Source organism: Pseudorca crassidens, chromosome 15 (assembly GCF_039906515.1).
Source record: "Pseudorca crassidens isolate mPseCra1 chromosome 15, mPseCra1.hap1, whole genome shotgun sequence".
Classification (NCBI taxonomy): Eukaryota; Metazoa; Chordata; class Mammalia; order Artiodactyla; family Delphinidae; genus Pseudorca; species Pseudorca crassidens.
Window position 1 is genome coordinate 16,144,603 of NC_090310.1, and position 19,303 is coordinate 16,163,905.

General features: G+C 42.1%; 1 protein-coding gene and 1 long non-coding RNA gene across 7 annotated transcripts in view; one reads left to right on the plus strand and one right to left on the minus strand.

Moving 5' to 3' along the window:
- Window positions 1–14,753, minus strand: LOC137206956 (uncharacterized). The gene is made up of 3 exons (XR_010934876.1): window positions 14,633–14,753; window positions 3,015–3,046; window positions 1–2,058 (listed from the first exon to the last, which is right to left on the minus strand). It is a non-coding gene; the product is annotated as an uncharacterized lncRNA (long non-coding RNA).
- Window positions 14,449–19,303, plus strand: part of TMEM219 (transmembrane protein 219) — an 11,147-nt gene continuing 6,292 nt past the window's right edge. For 2 of the 6 annotated variants that reach the window (XM_067706191.1, XM_067706192.1), the window contains exons 1-2: window positions 14,855–16,091; window positions 16,185–16,374. In XM_067706191.1, the coding sequence (XP_067562292.1) occupies window positions 15,285–16,091; window positions 16,185–16,374 (997 nt within the window). In that variant the 5' untranslated portion in view covers window positions 14,855–15,284. The other 4 variants (XM_067706196.1, XM_067706197.1, XM_067706194.1 and 1 more) reach the window with 4 other exon arrangements.

Here is a 19,303-nt window from a genome sequence, read left to right on the forward strand (position 1 = left end):
CCAGGCCCTGAGATGGCAATAATAATAATTCTAGGGGCTTCCCTGGTGGCGCAGTGGTTGAGAGTCTGCCTGCCAATGCAGGGGACACGGGTTCGAGCCCTGATCTGGGAGGATCCCACATGCCGCAGAGCAACTAGGCCCGTGAGCCACGACAACTGAGCCTGCGCATCTGGAGCCTGTGCTCCACAACAAGAGAGGCCGTGACAGTGAGAGGCCAGTGTACCGCGATGAAGAGTGGCCCCTGCTTGCCGCAACTAGAGAAAGCCCTCACACAGAAACGAAGACCCAACACAGTCAAAAATAAATAAATAAATTAATTAATTAAAAAGAAAAAAGAAGAAGCAGGGCTGTCAGGTTAGCTGTCACCTCAGATGCTTCTCCTAACCTTTAAAAAATAAAAAATAATAATTCTACAAGAATGTAGAAATAAATTAGATGGGTCCCGAACTTTGCACTGATATAGACATACTACAAACTATAATTTTTTTTTTCAAACTATAATATTATCTGGAAAATGCAACAGTGGTACAGGTACAAAGGTAGCCCAAAGAAGGGAGGAGTTAATTTCATGTTTGGGGAAAAGTGGAGATTGTTCACAGCTGGGGAAAACTTTGTGAAGAAACTGATATCTGAAATAAGCTTTGAAGAATTCATTTATTTAACAAATTTGTGTGTAGCGCCTTCTATGTGCCAAGCACTGTCTGAGTCCTTAGGATACATTAGTGGCCATAGATTCCTGCCCTCATGAAGTTAATGTTCTAGTGAGGGGGCAGCCAGTAAACAGTAGACTTAATGAATAAATAAATTATGTAGTATGTTACAAGGTGATGGGCACTATAGAAAAATAAAAAGCAAAGTAGGGTAAGGGGATCAGGAGTGTCTGTGGTGGAGGGGGACGTGAATAGCAATTTTAAGTAAAGTAGTCGGGTAGCCCTTGTCGAGAAGGTGACCTTTGAGAAAAGGCTTGAAGAAAGTGAGCAAGTTAGCCAAGCAGATATCTAAGGAAAACTGCAGGCAGTGAGAACAGCCAGCAGCACAAAGGCTCTAGGATGAGAGTAGACCTGACATAATTGAAAAGCAGCAAGGAGGCCAGTGGACTGAGGGAGGGAGAGGACAGTAGGAAATGGGGTCAGAGAGATGATAGGGGGCTGGAGCTTGGAGGGCCTTATAGGCCATTGAGACAACCTTGGCTTGCTTTTTCTCTCTGGGTCCTCGCATTGCTGTTCCTTCTACCTGGAATCCTCATCCCCCAGACCTTCACACAGAGAACTCATTCACATCCTTCAGGCATCAGCTCAAATGTCACATCCACAAAAAAAAAAAACTTTCTCTGATCTTCTTATTTAAAGTGACCTGTCTCTTATTCCCTGTATCTTCATATTCATTTCCTTTATATCCATTTCAGATTTACTTGTCTATCTTTCTCACTACAGTAGAAGCTTTATGAGGTCTGGAGCATTATCTAACTCATTCGCCATTATAAGCCCAGTACCAGACACAAAGTGTTGCTCTGTAAATATTTGCTGAATGAATATGGGTGGAAAAGGAGAGAAGGATGATTTTTTTTTAATAGGAATGTAGTTGTTTTTTTTAACATTTAAAAATATTTATTTCTTTTTATTTCTTTTATTTTTTTGGCTGTGTTGTGTCTTCGTTGCTGCGTGCAGGTTTTCTCTAGTTGCGGCGAGCAGGGGCTACTCTTCGTTGCAGTGCGCAGGCTTCTCATTGCGGGGGCTTCTCTTGTTGTGGAGCATGGGCTCTTCTCTTGTTGTGCATGGGCTTCAGTAGTTGCAGCATGCAGGCTCAGTAGTTGCGGCATGTGGGCTCTAGAGCGCAGACTCAGTAGTTGTGGTGCACGGACTTAGTTGCTCCGCGACATGTGGGATCTCCCCAGACCAGGGCTCGAACCCGTGTCCCCTGCGTTGGCAGGCAGATTCTTGACCACCGCACCACCAGGAAAGCCCGAGAAGGATGACTGAGGAAGCAGTGAGAGATGAGAGGGGATCTGGAGCACAGTGGAGGGGTTGGCTTTGGGCTGGAGGAGGGACACATCTTCCTCTGTGAACAGAGACAAGGAGGAAAGTTTGGACAGGTATGCAGGGTATGTAGGGTGAGGGGGTGTGTGACAAGTGTAGATGATAAAGGATTTCATAAGTGATGGCCTCTTTCTGGTAAGATCATCTGCTGACAGTTCAGATGGACGTTTCAGAGGTTGGAAAAAGGATTTGAGGAGAGTGGGAGAGAGAACAGTTGCTGGGGGGAATGGGAGAGAGAATTCACCAACATTTTTAGAATACCATGTGCCAGGTACTGTATTGAGTGTTGAGGTTATAGAGATGAGGAGGATGTGACACAGTCTTTGCCTTTCAGGAATTCACAACCCAAAGGAGATAGATTTTCTACAAGAAAGTTAAAATGCAAGGTGCCGTGTACTGTAATGGAAGGAGTGTTGTGGAAGCATGATGGGGGTGGAGGCTCAATTCTGAGGGTGGAGGAAAAACATCACAGTGGCTGTGACCTTTGAGGTTGGTTTGAAGAAAGAGAAACTGTGTACAAGGTAGAAGTAAGTGTGTTCCATGGAGAGTACAGTGCTAGCCTAAACTATGGCGGTGTGGAATAGCTAGAAGCGCAAGATGTTTATGTGGCTGGAGTGAAAAATGGAAAGATGATGCTGGGTGGTTGAGGGTAGGTTGTGAAGGATGTCCCAGGAGGTGGAACTTTCTCCTGGAGTCAGCAGAGGTCTTTAGGAGGGCAGCGGAATCTTGAGATTGCTTTTTTAGAAAGCTAATTGAGTAGGCAATGTGCGTGATGTATTGAAGGGAGGAGAAACTGGAGGCAGTGAGAAGGGTTAGGAGATAGCTGCAGTAGTCCTGATGAGAGATGAGAGCCTGAAACAATCAAAGGCAGTAGGCATGGAGAGAAGGGGAAGGGTACCAGAGACAATTCTGATGGTGGATGGAATGGGTGGGGTAAAGGGAGAGGGTGGAGTCAAGGCTGACTCATAGGTTTCTTACCTGGGAGACGGGGTCGATGGTTCTCCTGTTACCTCAGATGAAGATGCAGTAAAAGGAGTATATATTAAGGAAAAGTAATAAGCTCAGTTTTTTTAATAGTGGCAAAATACACTTAATATACAATTTACCATTTTAAAGAGTACAATTCAGTGGCATTAAGTACATTCACATTGTTGTGCAATTATCACAGCTATCTAGTTCCAACATATTTTCATCACCCCAAAGGAAACCCTGAACCCATTAAGCAGTTATTTCCTAGTCTCCTTTCTGCCCATCCCCTGGCAACTACCAATCTGCTTTCTGTCTCTATGGATTTGCCATTTCTGGATATTTCATATAAATGAAATAATACAATATGTGCACTTTTGTGTCTGGCCTCTTTCACTTAGCATAATGTTTTCAGGGTTCATCCATGTTGTAGCATGTGTCGGTGTTTCATTTTTTTCCTCCAGTTTTCTACTGTGGTAAAATACACAGAATATAAAATTTACCATTTTAACCATCTTTAAGTATACAATTCAGTGGCATTACATACATTCACATTGTGCAGCTATCACCACAATCCATCTCTAGAACTTAATCAAGGACTTGAACAAGAAACAGACACAGAAGGACTTGGAGTGTACGTTGCTGCTATGGTGGGAGCTCCGGGCCAGACAGCTGCCCTAATGTATTTTGTTTTTGTTTTTTTTGGCTGTGCTCTGTGGCATATGGGATCTTAGTTCCCCGACCAGAGATCAAACCCATGTCCCCTGCATTGGAAGCGTGAAGTCTTACCAGTGGACTGCCAGGGAAGTCCCATGCCCTCATATATTTTGGGGTTCTGTTGATAGGTGTGTATAAAGTTTATAATTGTTATATCTTCTTGATTAATTGACACTTTCATCAATATATAATGTTCTTCTTTGTGTCTTGAAACAATTTTTGACTTAAAGTTTATTTTGTCTGATGTTAGCATAGCCATCCCTGGCTCTCTTTTGGTTACTATTTGTATGGAATATCTTTTTCTATCCTTTTACTTTCAACTTGTTTGTGTCTTTGAATCTAAAATGAGTCTCCTGTAAATAGCATATAGATTTTTTCTTTTTTTAAATCCATTCTGCCAATCTCTGCCTTTTGACTGGACAGTTTAATCCTTTTACATTTAAAGTAATTACTGATAAGGAAGAACTTACTTCTGCCATTTTGTTATTTGTTTTCTGTATATGTTTTTTGTTCTTCATTTCCTCCATTACTACCTTCTTTTATGTTTATTTGATTTTTTTTTAGTAATGTACCATTTTCATTCCCTTTTCATTTCCTTTTCTGTATATTTTATAATCATTTTCTTAGTGGTTACCCTCAGAATTACAATGAGCATCTTAGACTTATAACAACCTAGTTTGAATTAATACAGCTTAGCTTCATACCATACAAAAATTCTGCTCCTATACAGCTCTGACCCTCTCCCTTTATATTGTTATTTTCACAGATTATATCTTTATACATTGTGTGTCAGTTAACAGATTTATAATTATCATTTTATGCATTTGTCTTATAAGTCATATAGGAAAAAATGAGGAGTTACAAAGCCAATTATACTGACTTTTATATTTACCTGTGTAGTTACCTTTACCAGTATTCTTTATTTCTTTGTATAGCTTCAAGTAACTATTTAGTGTCCTTTCATTTCAGCCTGAAGGACTCCCTTTAGCATTTGTAGGGCAAGTCTGAACTGTAGTAGTGAACTTTTGGTTATGTGGGACTCTTTAATTTCTCCTTTATTCTTTTTTTTTTTTTTAGGCTATGCTGGGTCTTAGTTGTGGCATGCGGACTCGTAGTTGCAGCATGCATGTGGGATCTAGTTCCCCTACCAGGGATCAGACCCGGGCCCCCTGCATTGGGAGTGCAGATTCTTACCCACTGGACCACCAGGGAAGTCCCTCCTTTATTCTTGAAGGACAGTTTTGCAAGATATAGAATTCTTAGTTGACAGTTTTTTTCTTTCTGCATTTTAAGTATGTCATCCCACTGATTTCTGACTACCATGTTTTCTGATGAGAAATTGGCTATTAATCTATTGAAGATCCCTTGTACATTACAAGTTGCTTCTCTTTTGTTGTTTTCCGTATTTTCTCTTTAGCTTTGGCCTTGGACAGCTTGATTATAACGTGTCTGTGTGGATCTACGAGTTTATCCTACTTGGAGTTCATGAAGCTTCTTGGGTGCCTATATATAAAAATAAAATTTGGGAAATTTTCAACTACTCTTTCTTCAGATATTCTTTCTGCCCTTTTTTCTCTCTCATCTCCATGTAGGATTCCCATTACTTTCATATTGGTATTATTGATGGTGTCCCACAAGTTTCTCAGGCTTTCTTTATTTTCATTCATTCTTTTTTCTTTATGCTCCTCAGATTGAATAATTTCATTTGACCTATCTTCAAGTTCACTGATTCTATCTTCTGTCTGCTCACATCTTCTGTTGAACTGCTCTAATGAATTTTTCATTTTAGTATTTCCTGACGCTTTGACATTTGGGGTCTTGCTGACCTGGAAGATACTGCACCTCCGAGGGCTAGCCAGTTCCTAGAGAGAGTAAAGGACTCATCTGCAAGTGTGTCTTTCATATGCAAATCAACCAAACCAAAGCCTATACCCCCAACCACCTCCTTTATCAAACCTCTTACACTCTAGGCCACTATCCCTCTGTCCTAATCACCCCAGGGCCAGATACCAGAGAACAGGGACAGCTCCAACACCCAAGAACCCAGTGAAGTTAATCAAACTAACCAATCCAGAGTATGCTTACCCTGCTTCATCCATTCCTTCTCATGTTTCCACAAAATGTGGGGCTCTTGCCCCACATTTTCTTCCCACTCCCACTGCCTCCTGACTGACCCTGGTGCTTCCCCATGTTGCCCTGTGTGGTGTGCTTTGCCTTTTGCTTCTAGGTATCTCTGAGTATAAAAACTTCTCCTTTCATGACATTAATTTCTGTGTCTGTTGTCTTATCATACCCAACTAAAACAAATTCTGTGTACATTTTAAAACATCATTGTACTTTTTAAAAACATTATTGTACTTTTCAGTTCCTAAGTTTCTATTTAGTTCTTTTTTTTAATAATTTCTACCTCTTTATTGATATTCTCTATTTGTTGAGACATTGTTCTCCTGGTTTCCTTTAGTTCTTTGTCCATGTCTTTAGCTTGTTGAGCACATTATAGACAGTTGATTTAAAGTCTTTGTCTAGTAAGTCCAGAATCTGTGCTTCCCAGGGACAGTTTCTATTACTTTCTTTTTCCTGTGAATGGGCTGTATTTTATTGTTTCTTTGCATGCTTTCTAATTTTTGGCTGAAAACTGAACATTTTGAAATTATGTTGTGGAGAAAAGGGAGAGAAAAGGAGAAGAAAAGGGGGTGGGGAAGAGAGGAGAGGAAAAGAAAAAATACTTTCCAGGTCTTTGCAGATTGTCTCTGTGTCAGTGCACTCCTTCAACCCTTAGCCAGGCCATTTACAGCTCTGCCTTAGCCTTCACTTCCTGCTGTGCTGAACCTAAAGACCAGCCAGAGGTGAAAGCTATGGTCTTCTCAGGCATTTTCTGAGCATGCATCCTGTCCTGGATGTGGGAGCTTTTCAAAGCCCTATTTACCAAAGATCCTCATTTCCCTTTTTTTTTTTTCCTCTCTGGAGTTTTGTATGTCTCTTGTTTGTCTCACCTGTTCTCTTTTGTCTTGGATGGCATTGGCTTGTTCATTTGGCTTTTAACGTTTTCTAGGAATATTCTCCATGAAGGTATGTCTCTGCCCTGAGAGTGTTCTGAGTTAGGCAAAACAGGTGCATCAGTCCTTCAGGGAACCCATGGGTAGGTCAGAACAAACAAACATAATTCCTGGGAACAAGATTCACTCGGTTGTCTCTGGGGCCAGATACCCACACCAGGAACACAGGCTTCTGTCTTCAAGACTGCCACTGTGCCAGGAGGGAAGTGGAGCAAAGCTAACATTAAAACACCACAAAGCTATCCTACCCTGTTTCTGTGACCTTTCTCTTGATTAAGCATTCACTTAGTTGTTAAAAACCTTTTTTTTTTTTTTTTTTTTGTGGTACATGGGCCTCTCACTGTTGTGGCCTCTCCTGTTGCGGAGCACAGGCTCCGGACGCGCAGGCTCAGTGGCCATGGCTCACGGGCCTAGGCGCTCCACGGCATGTGGGAATCTTCCCGGACCGGGGCACGAACCCATATCCCCTGCATCGGCAGGTGGACTGTCAACCACTGCGCCACCAGGGAAGCCCTGTTATAAACCTTTGACTATCTCCCAGAGTTCTGATATGTTCATTCTGACAGTTTTTCCCAGGGTTTTTTGGTAATTCTGGGGAGATATAGGCTACTAGAGGTACCTACTCTGTCCTTTTCACTGATGTCACTCCCTGAGTTCAGTTTTGAACATGCTAAGTGAGGTGCCTAGATGACACCAAGTGTAAACAAAGATATAAATTCCTCAGGCTAGAGATGTTTGTTACATTCACTACTGGATCCCCAGCACTTAGAACAGTCCATGGCACACAGTGGGTACCCAACAAACGTATGTTGAGTGAATGGAGCTTTATAGTAAAAATATGAAAATATGGACATTAAACTTCAATGTATGGCTTAGAGATAGGGATTTTTGAATCATTAGTGTATAGCATCATCATACACTAATCATACACTAACTGAAGCCATTGATGAAAAAGAAGTTTTTATTAAGTTCAAATTACATTAGTAACAAATAAATTCCTTTTTAGGACAAAGCAAAATTACTACTGCCACCTACCTCTCTAAAGTTAGTGACTGGCCCTGTTTGTCCTTCTAGACAATTTAATATCTTTTTTTTTTTTTTTTTTTTTTTACCAACTAAGATATACAAATGACAAATAAGCACGTGAAAAGCGTTCAATACCATTAGTCATTAGGGAAATGCAAATAAAAACCACAATGAGATACCACCTCCAAAGCACTAGGGTGGCTATTATCAAAAAGATAATAACATGTTGGTAAGAATGTGGAGAAATTGGAACCCTTGTGTATTGCTGGCGGGAATGTAAAATGGTGCAGCTGCTGTGGGAAACAGTTTGGCAGTTCCTCAAAGAGTTAAACATAGGATTACCATATAACCAAGCAATTCCACTCCCAGTCATATAAAGATTTGAAAACAAGGGCTCAAACAGACGCCTGTACACCAGTGTTTGTAACAGAATTATTCACAATAGCCAAAATGTGGAAAAAATCTAAGTGTCCACCAACACATGAATGAATAAAGAAAATGTAGTGTGTATCTGCAATGAAATATTATTCAGCCTTAAAAAGGAAAGAAATTCTTACACATGCTATAAATGGATGAACCTTGAAGACATGATGCTAAGTGAAATAAGCCAGACACAAAAAGACAAATATTATGATTCCACTTATATGAAATATCTAGAATAGGCAATTCATAAAGATAGAAAGTAAATAAGAGGTTAGTAGGGTCTGGGTCAGGGGGGATATTATTGCTTAATGGTTACCTAATTTCTGTTTGGGGTGATAAAAAAGTTTTGGAAATAAATTGTAGTGATGGTTGCACAACATTATGAATGTAACTGATTCCACTGAATTGTACACTTCAAAATGGTTAAAATGGCAAATTTTATGTTATATATATTTTAACACACACACACACAACCTAAAGGAGAAAAAGAAACAGGTCCTCCTTTAAGGAAACTTACAACCTAGTAAGAGAATTTGAACATTTTAAGGAAAAAAATTAAAGATTTGGTGATAGAATCAGAATAGTGATGGCCTTTGGACAGAGAAGGTAAGGAGTGAAGGAGAATGAGGGAAGTTCTTGGAGTGATGCAAGTGTTTTATATATTGATTGAGGTGTTTTAATGGGCATTACATTTGTTAAAATTTATGAAATTTTACACTTAAGATCTGTGCATTTCACACTATGTAAATTTTACCTCAGGGGGACAACATATCAGTTACTACTAATCTCTTGACTATTAATATATATTGCAGTTATTTTCTCCCACTTCTCAGTTACATGTTGTTTTTTTTTATCATATAGAAGTTTTAAATTTTAAACAGTTAAGTTTATCAATTTTTTCATGTACGGTTTCTGTATATATGTGTCCTGCTTGAGAAAGTATCTCTTATCCCAGGCTTATAGACATGTTTTCCTTTTTTCCCCAATATTTTTATTATGTGTGTGTGTGTGTGTGTGTGTGTATGTATTACATGTAGCTATTGACTAGCTGGAGACCATTGGCAAGTTTCCTAACATTGCTAAGCCTTGGTTTTTTCATCTGTAAAGTAGGGATAATATTTTGTTATTGGCATGGTTGAACGAGGTAACATTTAAAGGCCATTAAATGCTTGACCCATTTAGAAGTTGTTCAGTAGTGGGTAGCTATTGTTATTATATGTTATGTGATTATATATCTATTACAATATTAGACATTTTATCATAATTTTTTTGTGTGTGTGCCTCTTTCACTAAGGCATTTCATTGGTAGGAAATATGGCTTCCCTTAATACCTAACCAAGTGCCTGGCAGTTAGCAAGTGTTCAGATATTTATTGAATGACTGAATTGGTTGATTGAATGGATGAAACCAAGTCATAAACGGAGAAAGCAGTAATGTTATCAAGCAGTTCTGATATGAAACTGAACACAAAACTGAGGTTTAACTAGGGTAGAAGGAACGTTATTAAGTATCTAGGGGCTCTTGTCCAAGGATGAGCTCCAAGAGGACTGAGGTTCCACTGATTTAAACTGCATGCAAATGTTTAGATGAAAGTGCATTTTTCCAGGGAGAGGGTCCAGAAGCAGATTATAGTTCCAGGAGGCCAGGGATCCTGAATACTTTGTTCACCATTGTATTCCTAGCTCACAGAATAGAGCCTGGCAGCTCACAGATGTTTATTGAATGAATATCTGGCTGACTAAATGAAAAGCTTTCATTGGAGTCTCAAAAGGGTCTTTAGTCCCCCCAAATTTTAAGACAATAATTTGGAAGGAAAAAAATCAAACAGATCCCTTAGAGAAGCTTTATCTGGGCCAGAGCTCTAAGAGGAATTTATCACTGTGGAGTGATTGAGGAATCCCTCCTGTGATTCCTTTCAAGGAACTGGTTGACTCCCTTATCCATCAGCTTTCTGATTCTCACATGATAGGCTGTAGTCAAGCTTGAATCATAAGCCAACTTCTGCCACCTACTATCTGTGTGACCTTGGTTATATTAAACATGTCTAGGACCAGGTTTCCACAATAACATCCTTTGAGGGCCTGCTGAGTGGATTAACTCAGAATGTTGGTGTAATGCTGGAGCATTATAGTGCACAACCAATTTTTGTGTCTTCACCTGCTCTCCTCCAACTTTCTTTTTTTTTTAAATACATAAGACATTTGTTCACATCCATTTACCCTGATTCTCAGACCTCGAGGCAGTTTCTTGCTCTAACCAGTCTGCCTCTACCAGTCCATAGGATTTGTTTGGTTTGGCAAGTAAATATCAATTACTGTCATTTATGGAAACTGCTGTCCAAATACGCCTAATTACTCTGTAGCACAAGGATAATGGGGGAAAATCATTTCTTGACTTCCTATTGTATACTAGCACTACTGGGCACTTTCATGTCTTATCTTACCCTACAAATTAGACTTGTCATTAAGTAGAAGCATTAACAAAATATTTGCTATATGGATAGTAATTTTGTACCTGGACCATAGAAGGCACTAAAAAAATAACTGTTGACCAAATAAACTTTCTTTTACATTTTAACCTAAACTTCACAAACATTTAAGCATGGGCAGACACGCTCCCAACCATAAAATGAGACTGCAAATGGGTGAGTTCTCAGGGAAACTGGCTTGTATGAAGCTGTTTTTAGTAGATTAATCAACAAATATTTACTGAGTGAATACTCTGTGCTCAAACTATGAAAAAACCTGGGGCTTGTGAGAACATAGTACTCCAGGAGCTGAGTTGCAGGTGGGAGACTAGATCAAGACTGGGGAAAGTTTACCTAGTTGGCCCAGACTGGGATGGACATGACTGAGAGTGAATGGGCAGAGACTTTTGTAGGTTTTCAGGAGAGATCTCTTGGCAGGGCTGACAAAGGAGGATTTAGTGGGAAAGGACTGGATTCAGTGTTGGGACACTTGGGCTCTAGTTCTGGATGAGGCTTAACTGGCTGGGAGACTTGGGGCAAGTCCCTTAACTTCTCCAGACATCAGTTTAGCATCTGGAAAATAAAGGAGGGTGGTGGTATTGTTGAACTTGTTCAGTTATTAAGTGCCTTCCAATTCCTAGATTCTAAAATTCTGAAAGCCACACTTATTTTTCCTTTGAGAAGAAAATACTTCCTACACTTGGAATTGCAACTATCAATGGCATTTATAAAACACCCACTATATCCTAGAGGACTGTGCCATAAATCCCCCCCAGGTTTTTTTTTTAACTAATTAATTTATTTTTGGCTGTGTTGGGTCTTTGTTGCTGCACACGGGCCCTCTCTGGTTGCAGCGAGCGAGGGCCACTCTTCGTTGCAGTGCGCAAGCTTCTCATTGCAGTGGCTTCTCTCATTGTGGAGCATGGGCTCTAGGCGTGTGGGCTTCAGTAGTTGCAGCACGTGGGCTCAGTAGTTGTGGCTCGCAGGCTTAGTCGCTCCATAGCATGTGGGATCTTCCCAGACCAGGGATCGAACCTGTGTCCCCTGCATTGGCAGGCGGATTCTTAACCAACTGCGCCACCAGGGAAGTCCCCCCCGCCCAAGGTTTTTTAATCATTATTTTTAATTGTGGCAAAATACACATAAAGTTTACCATCTTAATCATTTTTAAGTGTATAGTTCAGTAGTGTTAAGTACATTCACCTTGTTGTGCAGTGGTCCCCACCATCCATCTCCAGAATGCTTTTCATCTTGCAAAACTCAAACTCTGGACCCATCAAACAATAACTCCCTATTCCCCTTTCCCCCCACCACTCTATTTTCTGTCTCTATGAATCTGACTACTTTTTGTACCTCATATAAGTGGAATCATGCAATATTTGTCTTTTTGTGAGTGGCTTATTTCACTTAGCATAATGTCCTCAAGATTCATCCATGTTGTACCATGTATCAGAATGCCCTTCCTTTTTTAAGGCTGAATAATATTCCATTTTATGTATATATCATATATTTTTATCTGTTCATCTGTCGATGGACACGTGGGTTGCTTCCACCTTTTATGTCTTTTGAATAATGCTGCTATGAACATGGTATACAAATATCTTTTGGAGACCTTACTTTCAATTTTGGGGGGTCTATGCCCCAAAGTGGAATTGCTTGATAATATGGTAATTCTATTTAAAAATTTTCAAAGATACACTGGTCTGTTTTCCATAGTAGATGTACCATTTTGCGTTCCCACCCACAATGCACAAGGGTTCCACTTTCTCCACATCCTTGTCAACATTTGTTATTTTCCTTTTCTTTTTTTTTTTTTTTTTGATAGTAGCCATCCTAATAGCTATGAAGTGGTATCTAATTGTGGTTTTGATTTGCATTTCCCTAATGATTAGTAACGTTGGGAATCTTCTTATGTGTTGTCATTTGTATATCTTCTTTGGAGAGATGTCTGTTCAAGTCCTTTGCCGGTTTTTTTTTAATTAATTAATTTATTTATTTATTTATTTTGGCTGAGTTGAGTCTTTGTTGTTGTGCATGGGCTTTCTCTAGTTGCGGCGAGCGGGGGCTACTCTTTGTTGTGCTGTGTGGGCTTCTCATTGTGGTAGCTTCTCCTGTTGCAGAGCATGGGCTCTAGGCATGCGGGCTTCAGTAGTTGAGGCTCACGGGCTCTAGAGCGCAGGCTCAACTATTGTGGTGCACAGGCTTAGTTGCTCCGCGGCATGTGGGATCTTCCCCGACCAGGGCTCGAACCTGTGTCCCCTGCATTGGCAGGAGGATTCTTAACAGCTGCACCACCAAGAAGCCCCTTTGCCCGTTTTTTTTGTTTGTTTGTTTTATTTATTTATTTATTTTTTTGGTACACGGGCCTCCCACTGTCATGGCCTCTCCCGTTGCGGAGCACAGGCTCCGGATGCGCAGGCTCAGCGGCCATGGCTCACGGGCCCAGCCGCTCCGCGGCACGTGGGATCCTCCCGGACCGGGGCACGAACCCATGTCCCCAGCATCGGCAGGCGGACTCTCAACCACTGCGCCACCAGGGAAGCCCCTGCCCGTTTTTTAATCAAGTTGGTTTTGCTGTTGTTGTTGAGTCGTAGGAGTTCTTTATATATTCTAGATATTAACTCCTTAGCAGATTCACAGTTTGCAAATATTTCCTCCCATTCCATGGATAGCCTTTTCACTCTGTTGCGTCTTTTCATGCACAGAAGTTTTAAACTTTGATGTAGTCCAGTTTATCTATTTTTTTCTTTTGCTGTCTGTGCTTTTGGTGTCATATTCAAGAAATCATTGCCAAATCCAACATCATGAAGCTTTCCCATGTTTCTTTCTAACAGTTGTATAGTTTCAGCTCTTACATTTAGTTCTTCCATGAATTTGGGGGGTTTTTTTGTTTGGTTGTTTTTTTGGCCATGCGGCATTTAGGATCTTAGTTCCCTGACCAGGGATGGAACTGGTGCCCCCAGCAGTGGAAGCCAGGAATCTTACCCACTGGACCGCCAGGGAAGTCCCCTTCCGTGCATTTGGAATTAACTTTTGCATAGGGTGTAAAGTAAGAGTTTAATAACTTCATTCTTTTGCACGTGGATATCCAGTTTTCCTAACACCATTTGTTGCAAAGACAAGCTTTTCTCCACTGAATTGTCTTGGCACCCTTGTTGAATATCATTTGACCATATACGAGAGGATTTTGGGTGGTTGTACAGAAGGATATGGTCTCTGCTTTAAGAAAGCCTCAGTAGAATTGAATACTCAGATTATGTTTCAAACAGCATTTTTCCAGTGCTGGTTGTGTGCTCACTGGGTTCATGTTTTCCCACACTTTACCTCTTAATCTTCCTATCCAACAAGTGAGATAGATAAGATGATCCCCTTTAACAGAGGAGTAAACTCAGTCCCCAGAAAAGCACGGTTATGTCTTATGTAGGGGCAGGGACAGAGTCAGGATTTGAACCCAAAGTTCTTGGCTCCACGTGTCCTGCTATTTCAGATTAAGATGGACCTCGTGTTCTCATCTCTAAAATGCGGGCAGAAGTGAAATGAGAGGTCTCTATTGAGCAGCCTTGCAGCTGTAGGATCTATGCAGATCTATGTAGGATCCTGGCAGCTATGCATTAAGGAGTCGCCAAAAGCCAGGGACCAAGCGTGAGGTGTACACGTTAAACACTATTAGACTGCAGAGAAGAACGGAACTCAAACCCCAAGGCCAGCCCGGAAGGCCAGAGTCCTAGGACCGGAGCCCCGCCCCCGGGCGGACCCCAAGTCCTTACCCGGAACCAGGGCGCGGCTGGGCTGTGCTACTGGTGCGGGTGAGAGACGAGCAAAAGAAAATTGCCTGCGACGAGAGTATCGTTGAAATGCCCCAATGGTCTCTCCGGATGGAGAGTTAACAGTTTCACAACGTCTCTAGGGTTAGTTCCCTTGCCTCTCTCCCTTTTACTCACCTCCCGCGGTGTTATTTTTCCCCTTCGGCCCTGCGTTGGATGTCCTCTTGGTACGCCCCCACCCTGACCAGGAGGGGCGAGGCGGCCGCTCGCGTGGGCACTGCGCATGCGAATCTCGCAGACTGAGGGTGGGGTGGGTGGGAGCACGGACCCCGCCCCTTCGCGACTCCTCGCGTGACGTCGCGGGGGGCGCCGGCCTCCGCCCGGCTGCGAGCGGTGAGAGCGAGCGGCGGGCTGACTCGACGCTGCTACAGCGGGAAGGGATATGGGTGTTGAGTTTCTGCTGGAGGGTCTTTGCGGGGGAGGGGAGGCCTAGGTGCACCAACAGCCGCCGACCTTCAGGCTCTACCCTCCTCCTTCCTACCTTTTACCCCTTTACAGATGTTGCGGGACGGGAGGCAGGGCCAGGGCTGTGCGTTTGTGACACCTGCATTTCCCTAGAGCCCTCCTTCTCTCCCATCCCATATGTTTATCTTGCCTTCCAGATGTTCCTTTTCATCAGGCTCTTGCTTCTCGCCAGGGAAAGCGCACTCCACTTGGAAGCTGGAGACGGGTTTCAGACTTTGGCCCTACCACTCCTTTGTTAAAGTGCCCGAGCCTCAGTTTTCCCCACAGTCTTTTTGCCTTGCTTCATCTGGTTTTGAAGATCAATATGACCCAGAGGAATAGAAAGGAAATGGACATTTGTTCAGTTCCTGCAAGGCCAAGTACTATGCAAACTGTTTTATCTGCTCCATTTAGTCCTCACTACTTGATGTTCTTAGAACTCCCATTTCACAGATTCTTAAGCTCGCAGAGGTTCGCTGATTTTTCTCACATAGCCAGTGAGTGGCAGAGGAGGACTCAAATTGAGTTTAGCTCCAAAGTGGAGTTCTTTTTCATCAAACGCTTCCCTTGTCTGGGCTATCAGCTGGACCTGTTCTTCAGCCAAACCCTAGCCCCAGAACAGTTGCTTCCTGAATCTCTCCCGTTGAGAATTCTCCTTTTCGAGTTCCTTTTTCCAGTACAGCGTGCTCTGCTCTGCTTCCACCTTGATTACTTCAGAAATGAAATGCAGCAAACATTTATTGAGTGGTGCCTGGAGATGAACACTTGGAGTCAAGAGCCTTGGGTTCTTGTCCTGGCTCTGCCGCTAACTGGCTGTGTGGCCTTGGCCAAGTCCCTTGTCTTCTTGGTGCTTTCACTTCCTTTGAGTAAAATGGGTAAGTGCCTTCTTACTGGCAGGCTCTTGTCCAGGTCTCCCTTCCTGTCCTCCAGCAGGCTCTCCCTGGAGGCCCAGACCCCTCTGCTCCCCATGGGCAGCTGCCAGGCAGGGCACAACCTGCATCTCTGCCTGGCCCACCACCCACCTCTGGTCTGTGCCACTTTGATCTTGCTGCTTCTTGGCCTTTCTGGCCTGGGCCTTGGTGGCTTCCTCCTCACCCACAAGACTGGCCTGCGCAGCCCTGACATCCCTCAGGTGAGTACTCACCCTCCGGCTCATCCTTCCCCTGCAGGCCAGCTCTTGCTGCTGATCTCCTCTCACCTCTCCCCACCTTCCTTTTGCACACAGGACTGGGTCTCCTTCTTGAGATCTTTTGGCCAGCTGACCCTGTGCCCCATGAATGGGACAGTCAAAGGGAAGTGGCGTGGGTCTCACGTCGTGGGCTTACTGACCACCTTGAACTTCGGAGATGATCGAGACAGGAACAAGACCCAGACATTCCAAGCCCAGGTCCAGGGTAGTCGTATGGGATTGAAAGGTGAGACCAAGGAGGACTGTGGGGTTGGATATCAGAACATTCAGAGGTGGGCCCTGCCCCGACCTCACCATCCTGGTGACCTTGGGCACATCTCTGAGCGTTAGTCACTTCTGCTGTAATAGGACTAGATACTTTCAGTGAACACAGTGCCCACTGTGTAGGGTCTCTATAAATGTTTCCTCTCTCCCCTTCCAACTTTGAGGTTCTTTGATTCTATTCTTGGAGGTGTGATGAGATGGGCAAGATTTGACCTGAAGTTTTTTCTCAACCCTCTTCATCCCTTGGGGCTTCTGTTCGAGGCACCTTCTTTTTCCTCAGGGATATCAGAGAAACATGTTCTGTTTATTTAAACTAGTGTCTTTAGTGCCTGTTATGTGCTTAGCACAGCTCTGTGTGCTATGAAGGATACAGAAAAATCAGACATCCTCCATTCCCAAATTGCTTAGAGTCTTCTGGGAAGATGATGAGTGAGAGTGAGTCAGAGGGTGCCATTAATTCCTGTGTGAGATTTGGCCTCAAGTTCCTTATCTAAAAACTGTGGAGATGAAGAAGGAGGAGAGAAAGGTGGAATTCTTAGACTTCTGAGGTCCTTTCCAACATGATTGTTCTAAGATTCTCCTATGAGTCAATAGGTGTATGTGTGTGTAGGCACACATACGCATATTGCCAGGTGAGGGTAGGTCTCTGTATTGCCAGGTGTACGTGTGTGTGATCAGAGAGCAAGAGAAAAGGAATGTGTCTGATTATATAGACTCAGGACAATTTCTCCTGTTCTTTTTATGTAAAAAACGTAATAGCTTTATTGAGGTAAGACTCACATGCCAGGAAGTACACCTGTTTAAAATGTACAAGTGAATGGCTTTTTTATATTCACAAAAGTGTGCAACCAGCACCACTGTCAATTCTAGACCATTTTCATTACCTGACAAAGAAATCCTGTTCCCATTAGCATGCACTTCCCTTTTTCTCCTAACCTTCCAGCCCTAGGCAATGAGTAACTACTTTCTGTCTCTGCAGATTTGCCTATTCCAGACATTTCATATAATATGTGGTCTTTTGTGACCGGCTTCTTTCACTTAGCATAATGTTTTCAAGGTTCATCCATGCTGTATAATATGTTAGTACTTCATTTATTTTTATTGCTGAAGAGCATTCACTATACACGTATTCCACATTTTATTTATCCGTTCATCAGTTGATTGACATTTGGATTGTTTCCACTTCTTGTCCATTATGAATGATGCTGCTCTGAACACTCATGTACAAGTTATTGCATTACCATATGTTTTCATTTCTTTTGGGTATGTACCTAGGAGTGGAATTTCTGGGTCATATGGTAACTCTGTGTTTAATCTTTTTTTAAAAAATTTATTTATTTATTTTTGGCTGCATTGGGTCTTCGTTGCTGCACATGGGCTTTCTCTAGTTGCAGCGAGCAGGGACTACTCTTCATTGTGGTGCGCGGGCTTCTCATTGCGGTGGCTTCTCTTGTTGAGGAGCACGGGCTCTAGGCACGCAGGCTCAGTAGTTGTGGCGCATGGGCTTAGTTACTCTGAGGCATGGGGGATCTTCCCGGACCAGGGATCGAACCTGTGTTGCATTGGCAGGCAGATTCTTAACCACTGTGCCACCAGGGAAGTCCCTATGTTTAATCTTTTGAGGAACTGCCAGACTGTTTTCCAAAGTGGCTGTACCGTTTTATATTCCTACCAGCAGTGTATGAGAGTTCTAATTTCTTCACATCCTCACCAACACTGGTTATTTCCTGTTTTCTTGACTATAGCTGTCCTAGTCAGTGTGAAGTGATACCTAATGAAGGTTCTAATTTCCATTTTCTTTAATTTTATTGAAATATAGTTGATTTACAATGTTGCGTTAATTTCTGCTGCACAGCAAAGTGATTCAGTTATACATATATGTATTCTTTTTCATGTTCTTTTTCATTATGGTTTATCACAGAATATTGAATATAGTGCCCTGTGCTATACAGTAGGACCTTATTGTTTATCCATCCTATATATAAAATTGTAGTTTGCATCTGCTAATCCCAAACTCCCAATCCTTCCCTCCCCAACCCCCCCTTCCCCTTGGAAACCACAAGTCTGTACTTTATATCTGTGAGTCTGTTTCTGTTTCGTAAATATGTTCATTTGTGTTGTATTTTAGATTCCACATATAAGTGATATCATATGGTGTTTGTCTTTCTCTTTCTGACTTACTTCACTTAGTATGATAATCTCTAGGTTCATCCATGTTGCTGTAAATGGCATTATTTCATTCTTTTTTATGGCTGAGTAGTATTTAGTTTGTTTCCATGTCTTGGCTATTGTGAATAGTGCTGCTATGAACATAGGGGTGCATGTATCTTTTTGAATTATGGTTTGGCTGGATATATGCTGCCCAGGAGTGGGATTGCTGGGTCATATGGCAACTCTATTTTTAGTTTTTTAAGGACCCTCCATACTGTTTTCCATAGTGGCTGCACCAATTTACATTCCCACCAACAGTGTAGGAGTGTTCCCTTTTCTCCACACCTCCTCCAGCATTTGTTATTTGTAGACTTTTTAATCATGGCTACTCTGAATGGTGTGAGGTGGTAACCACCTCATTGTAGTTTCGATTTACATTTCCCTAATAATTAGCAATGATAAGCATCTTTTGATGTGCATATTGGCCATCTTTATGTCTTCTTTGGAGAAATGTCTATTTAGATCTTCTGCCCATTTTTTGATTGTGTTGTTTGTTTTTTGGTTTGTGTTGTATGAGCTGTTTGTATATTTTGGAAAAAGCCCTTATCGGTTGCATCATTTGATTTGCATTTCCTTGATGACTAATGATATTGAACATTTTTTCATGTGCTTATTGGCCATTTGTATATCTTCTTTGGAGAAATGTATATTCAGAATCTTTGCCCATTTTAAAAATCAAA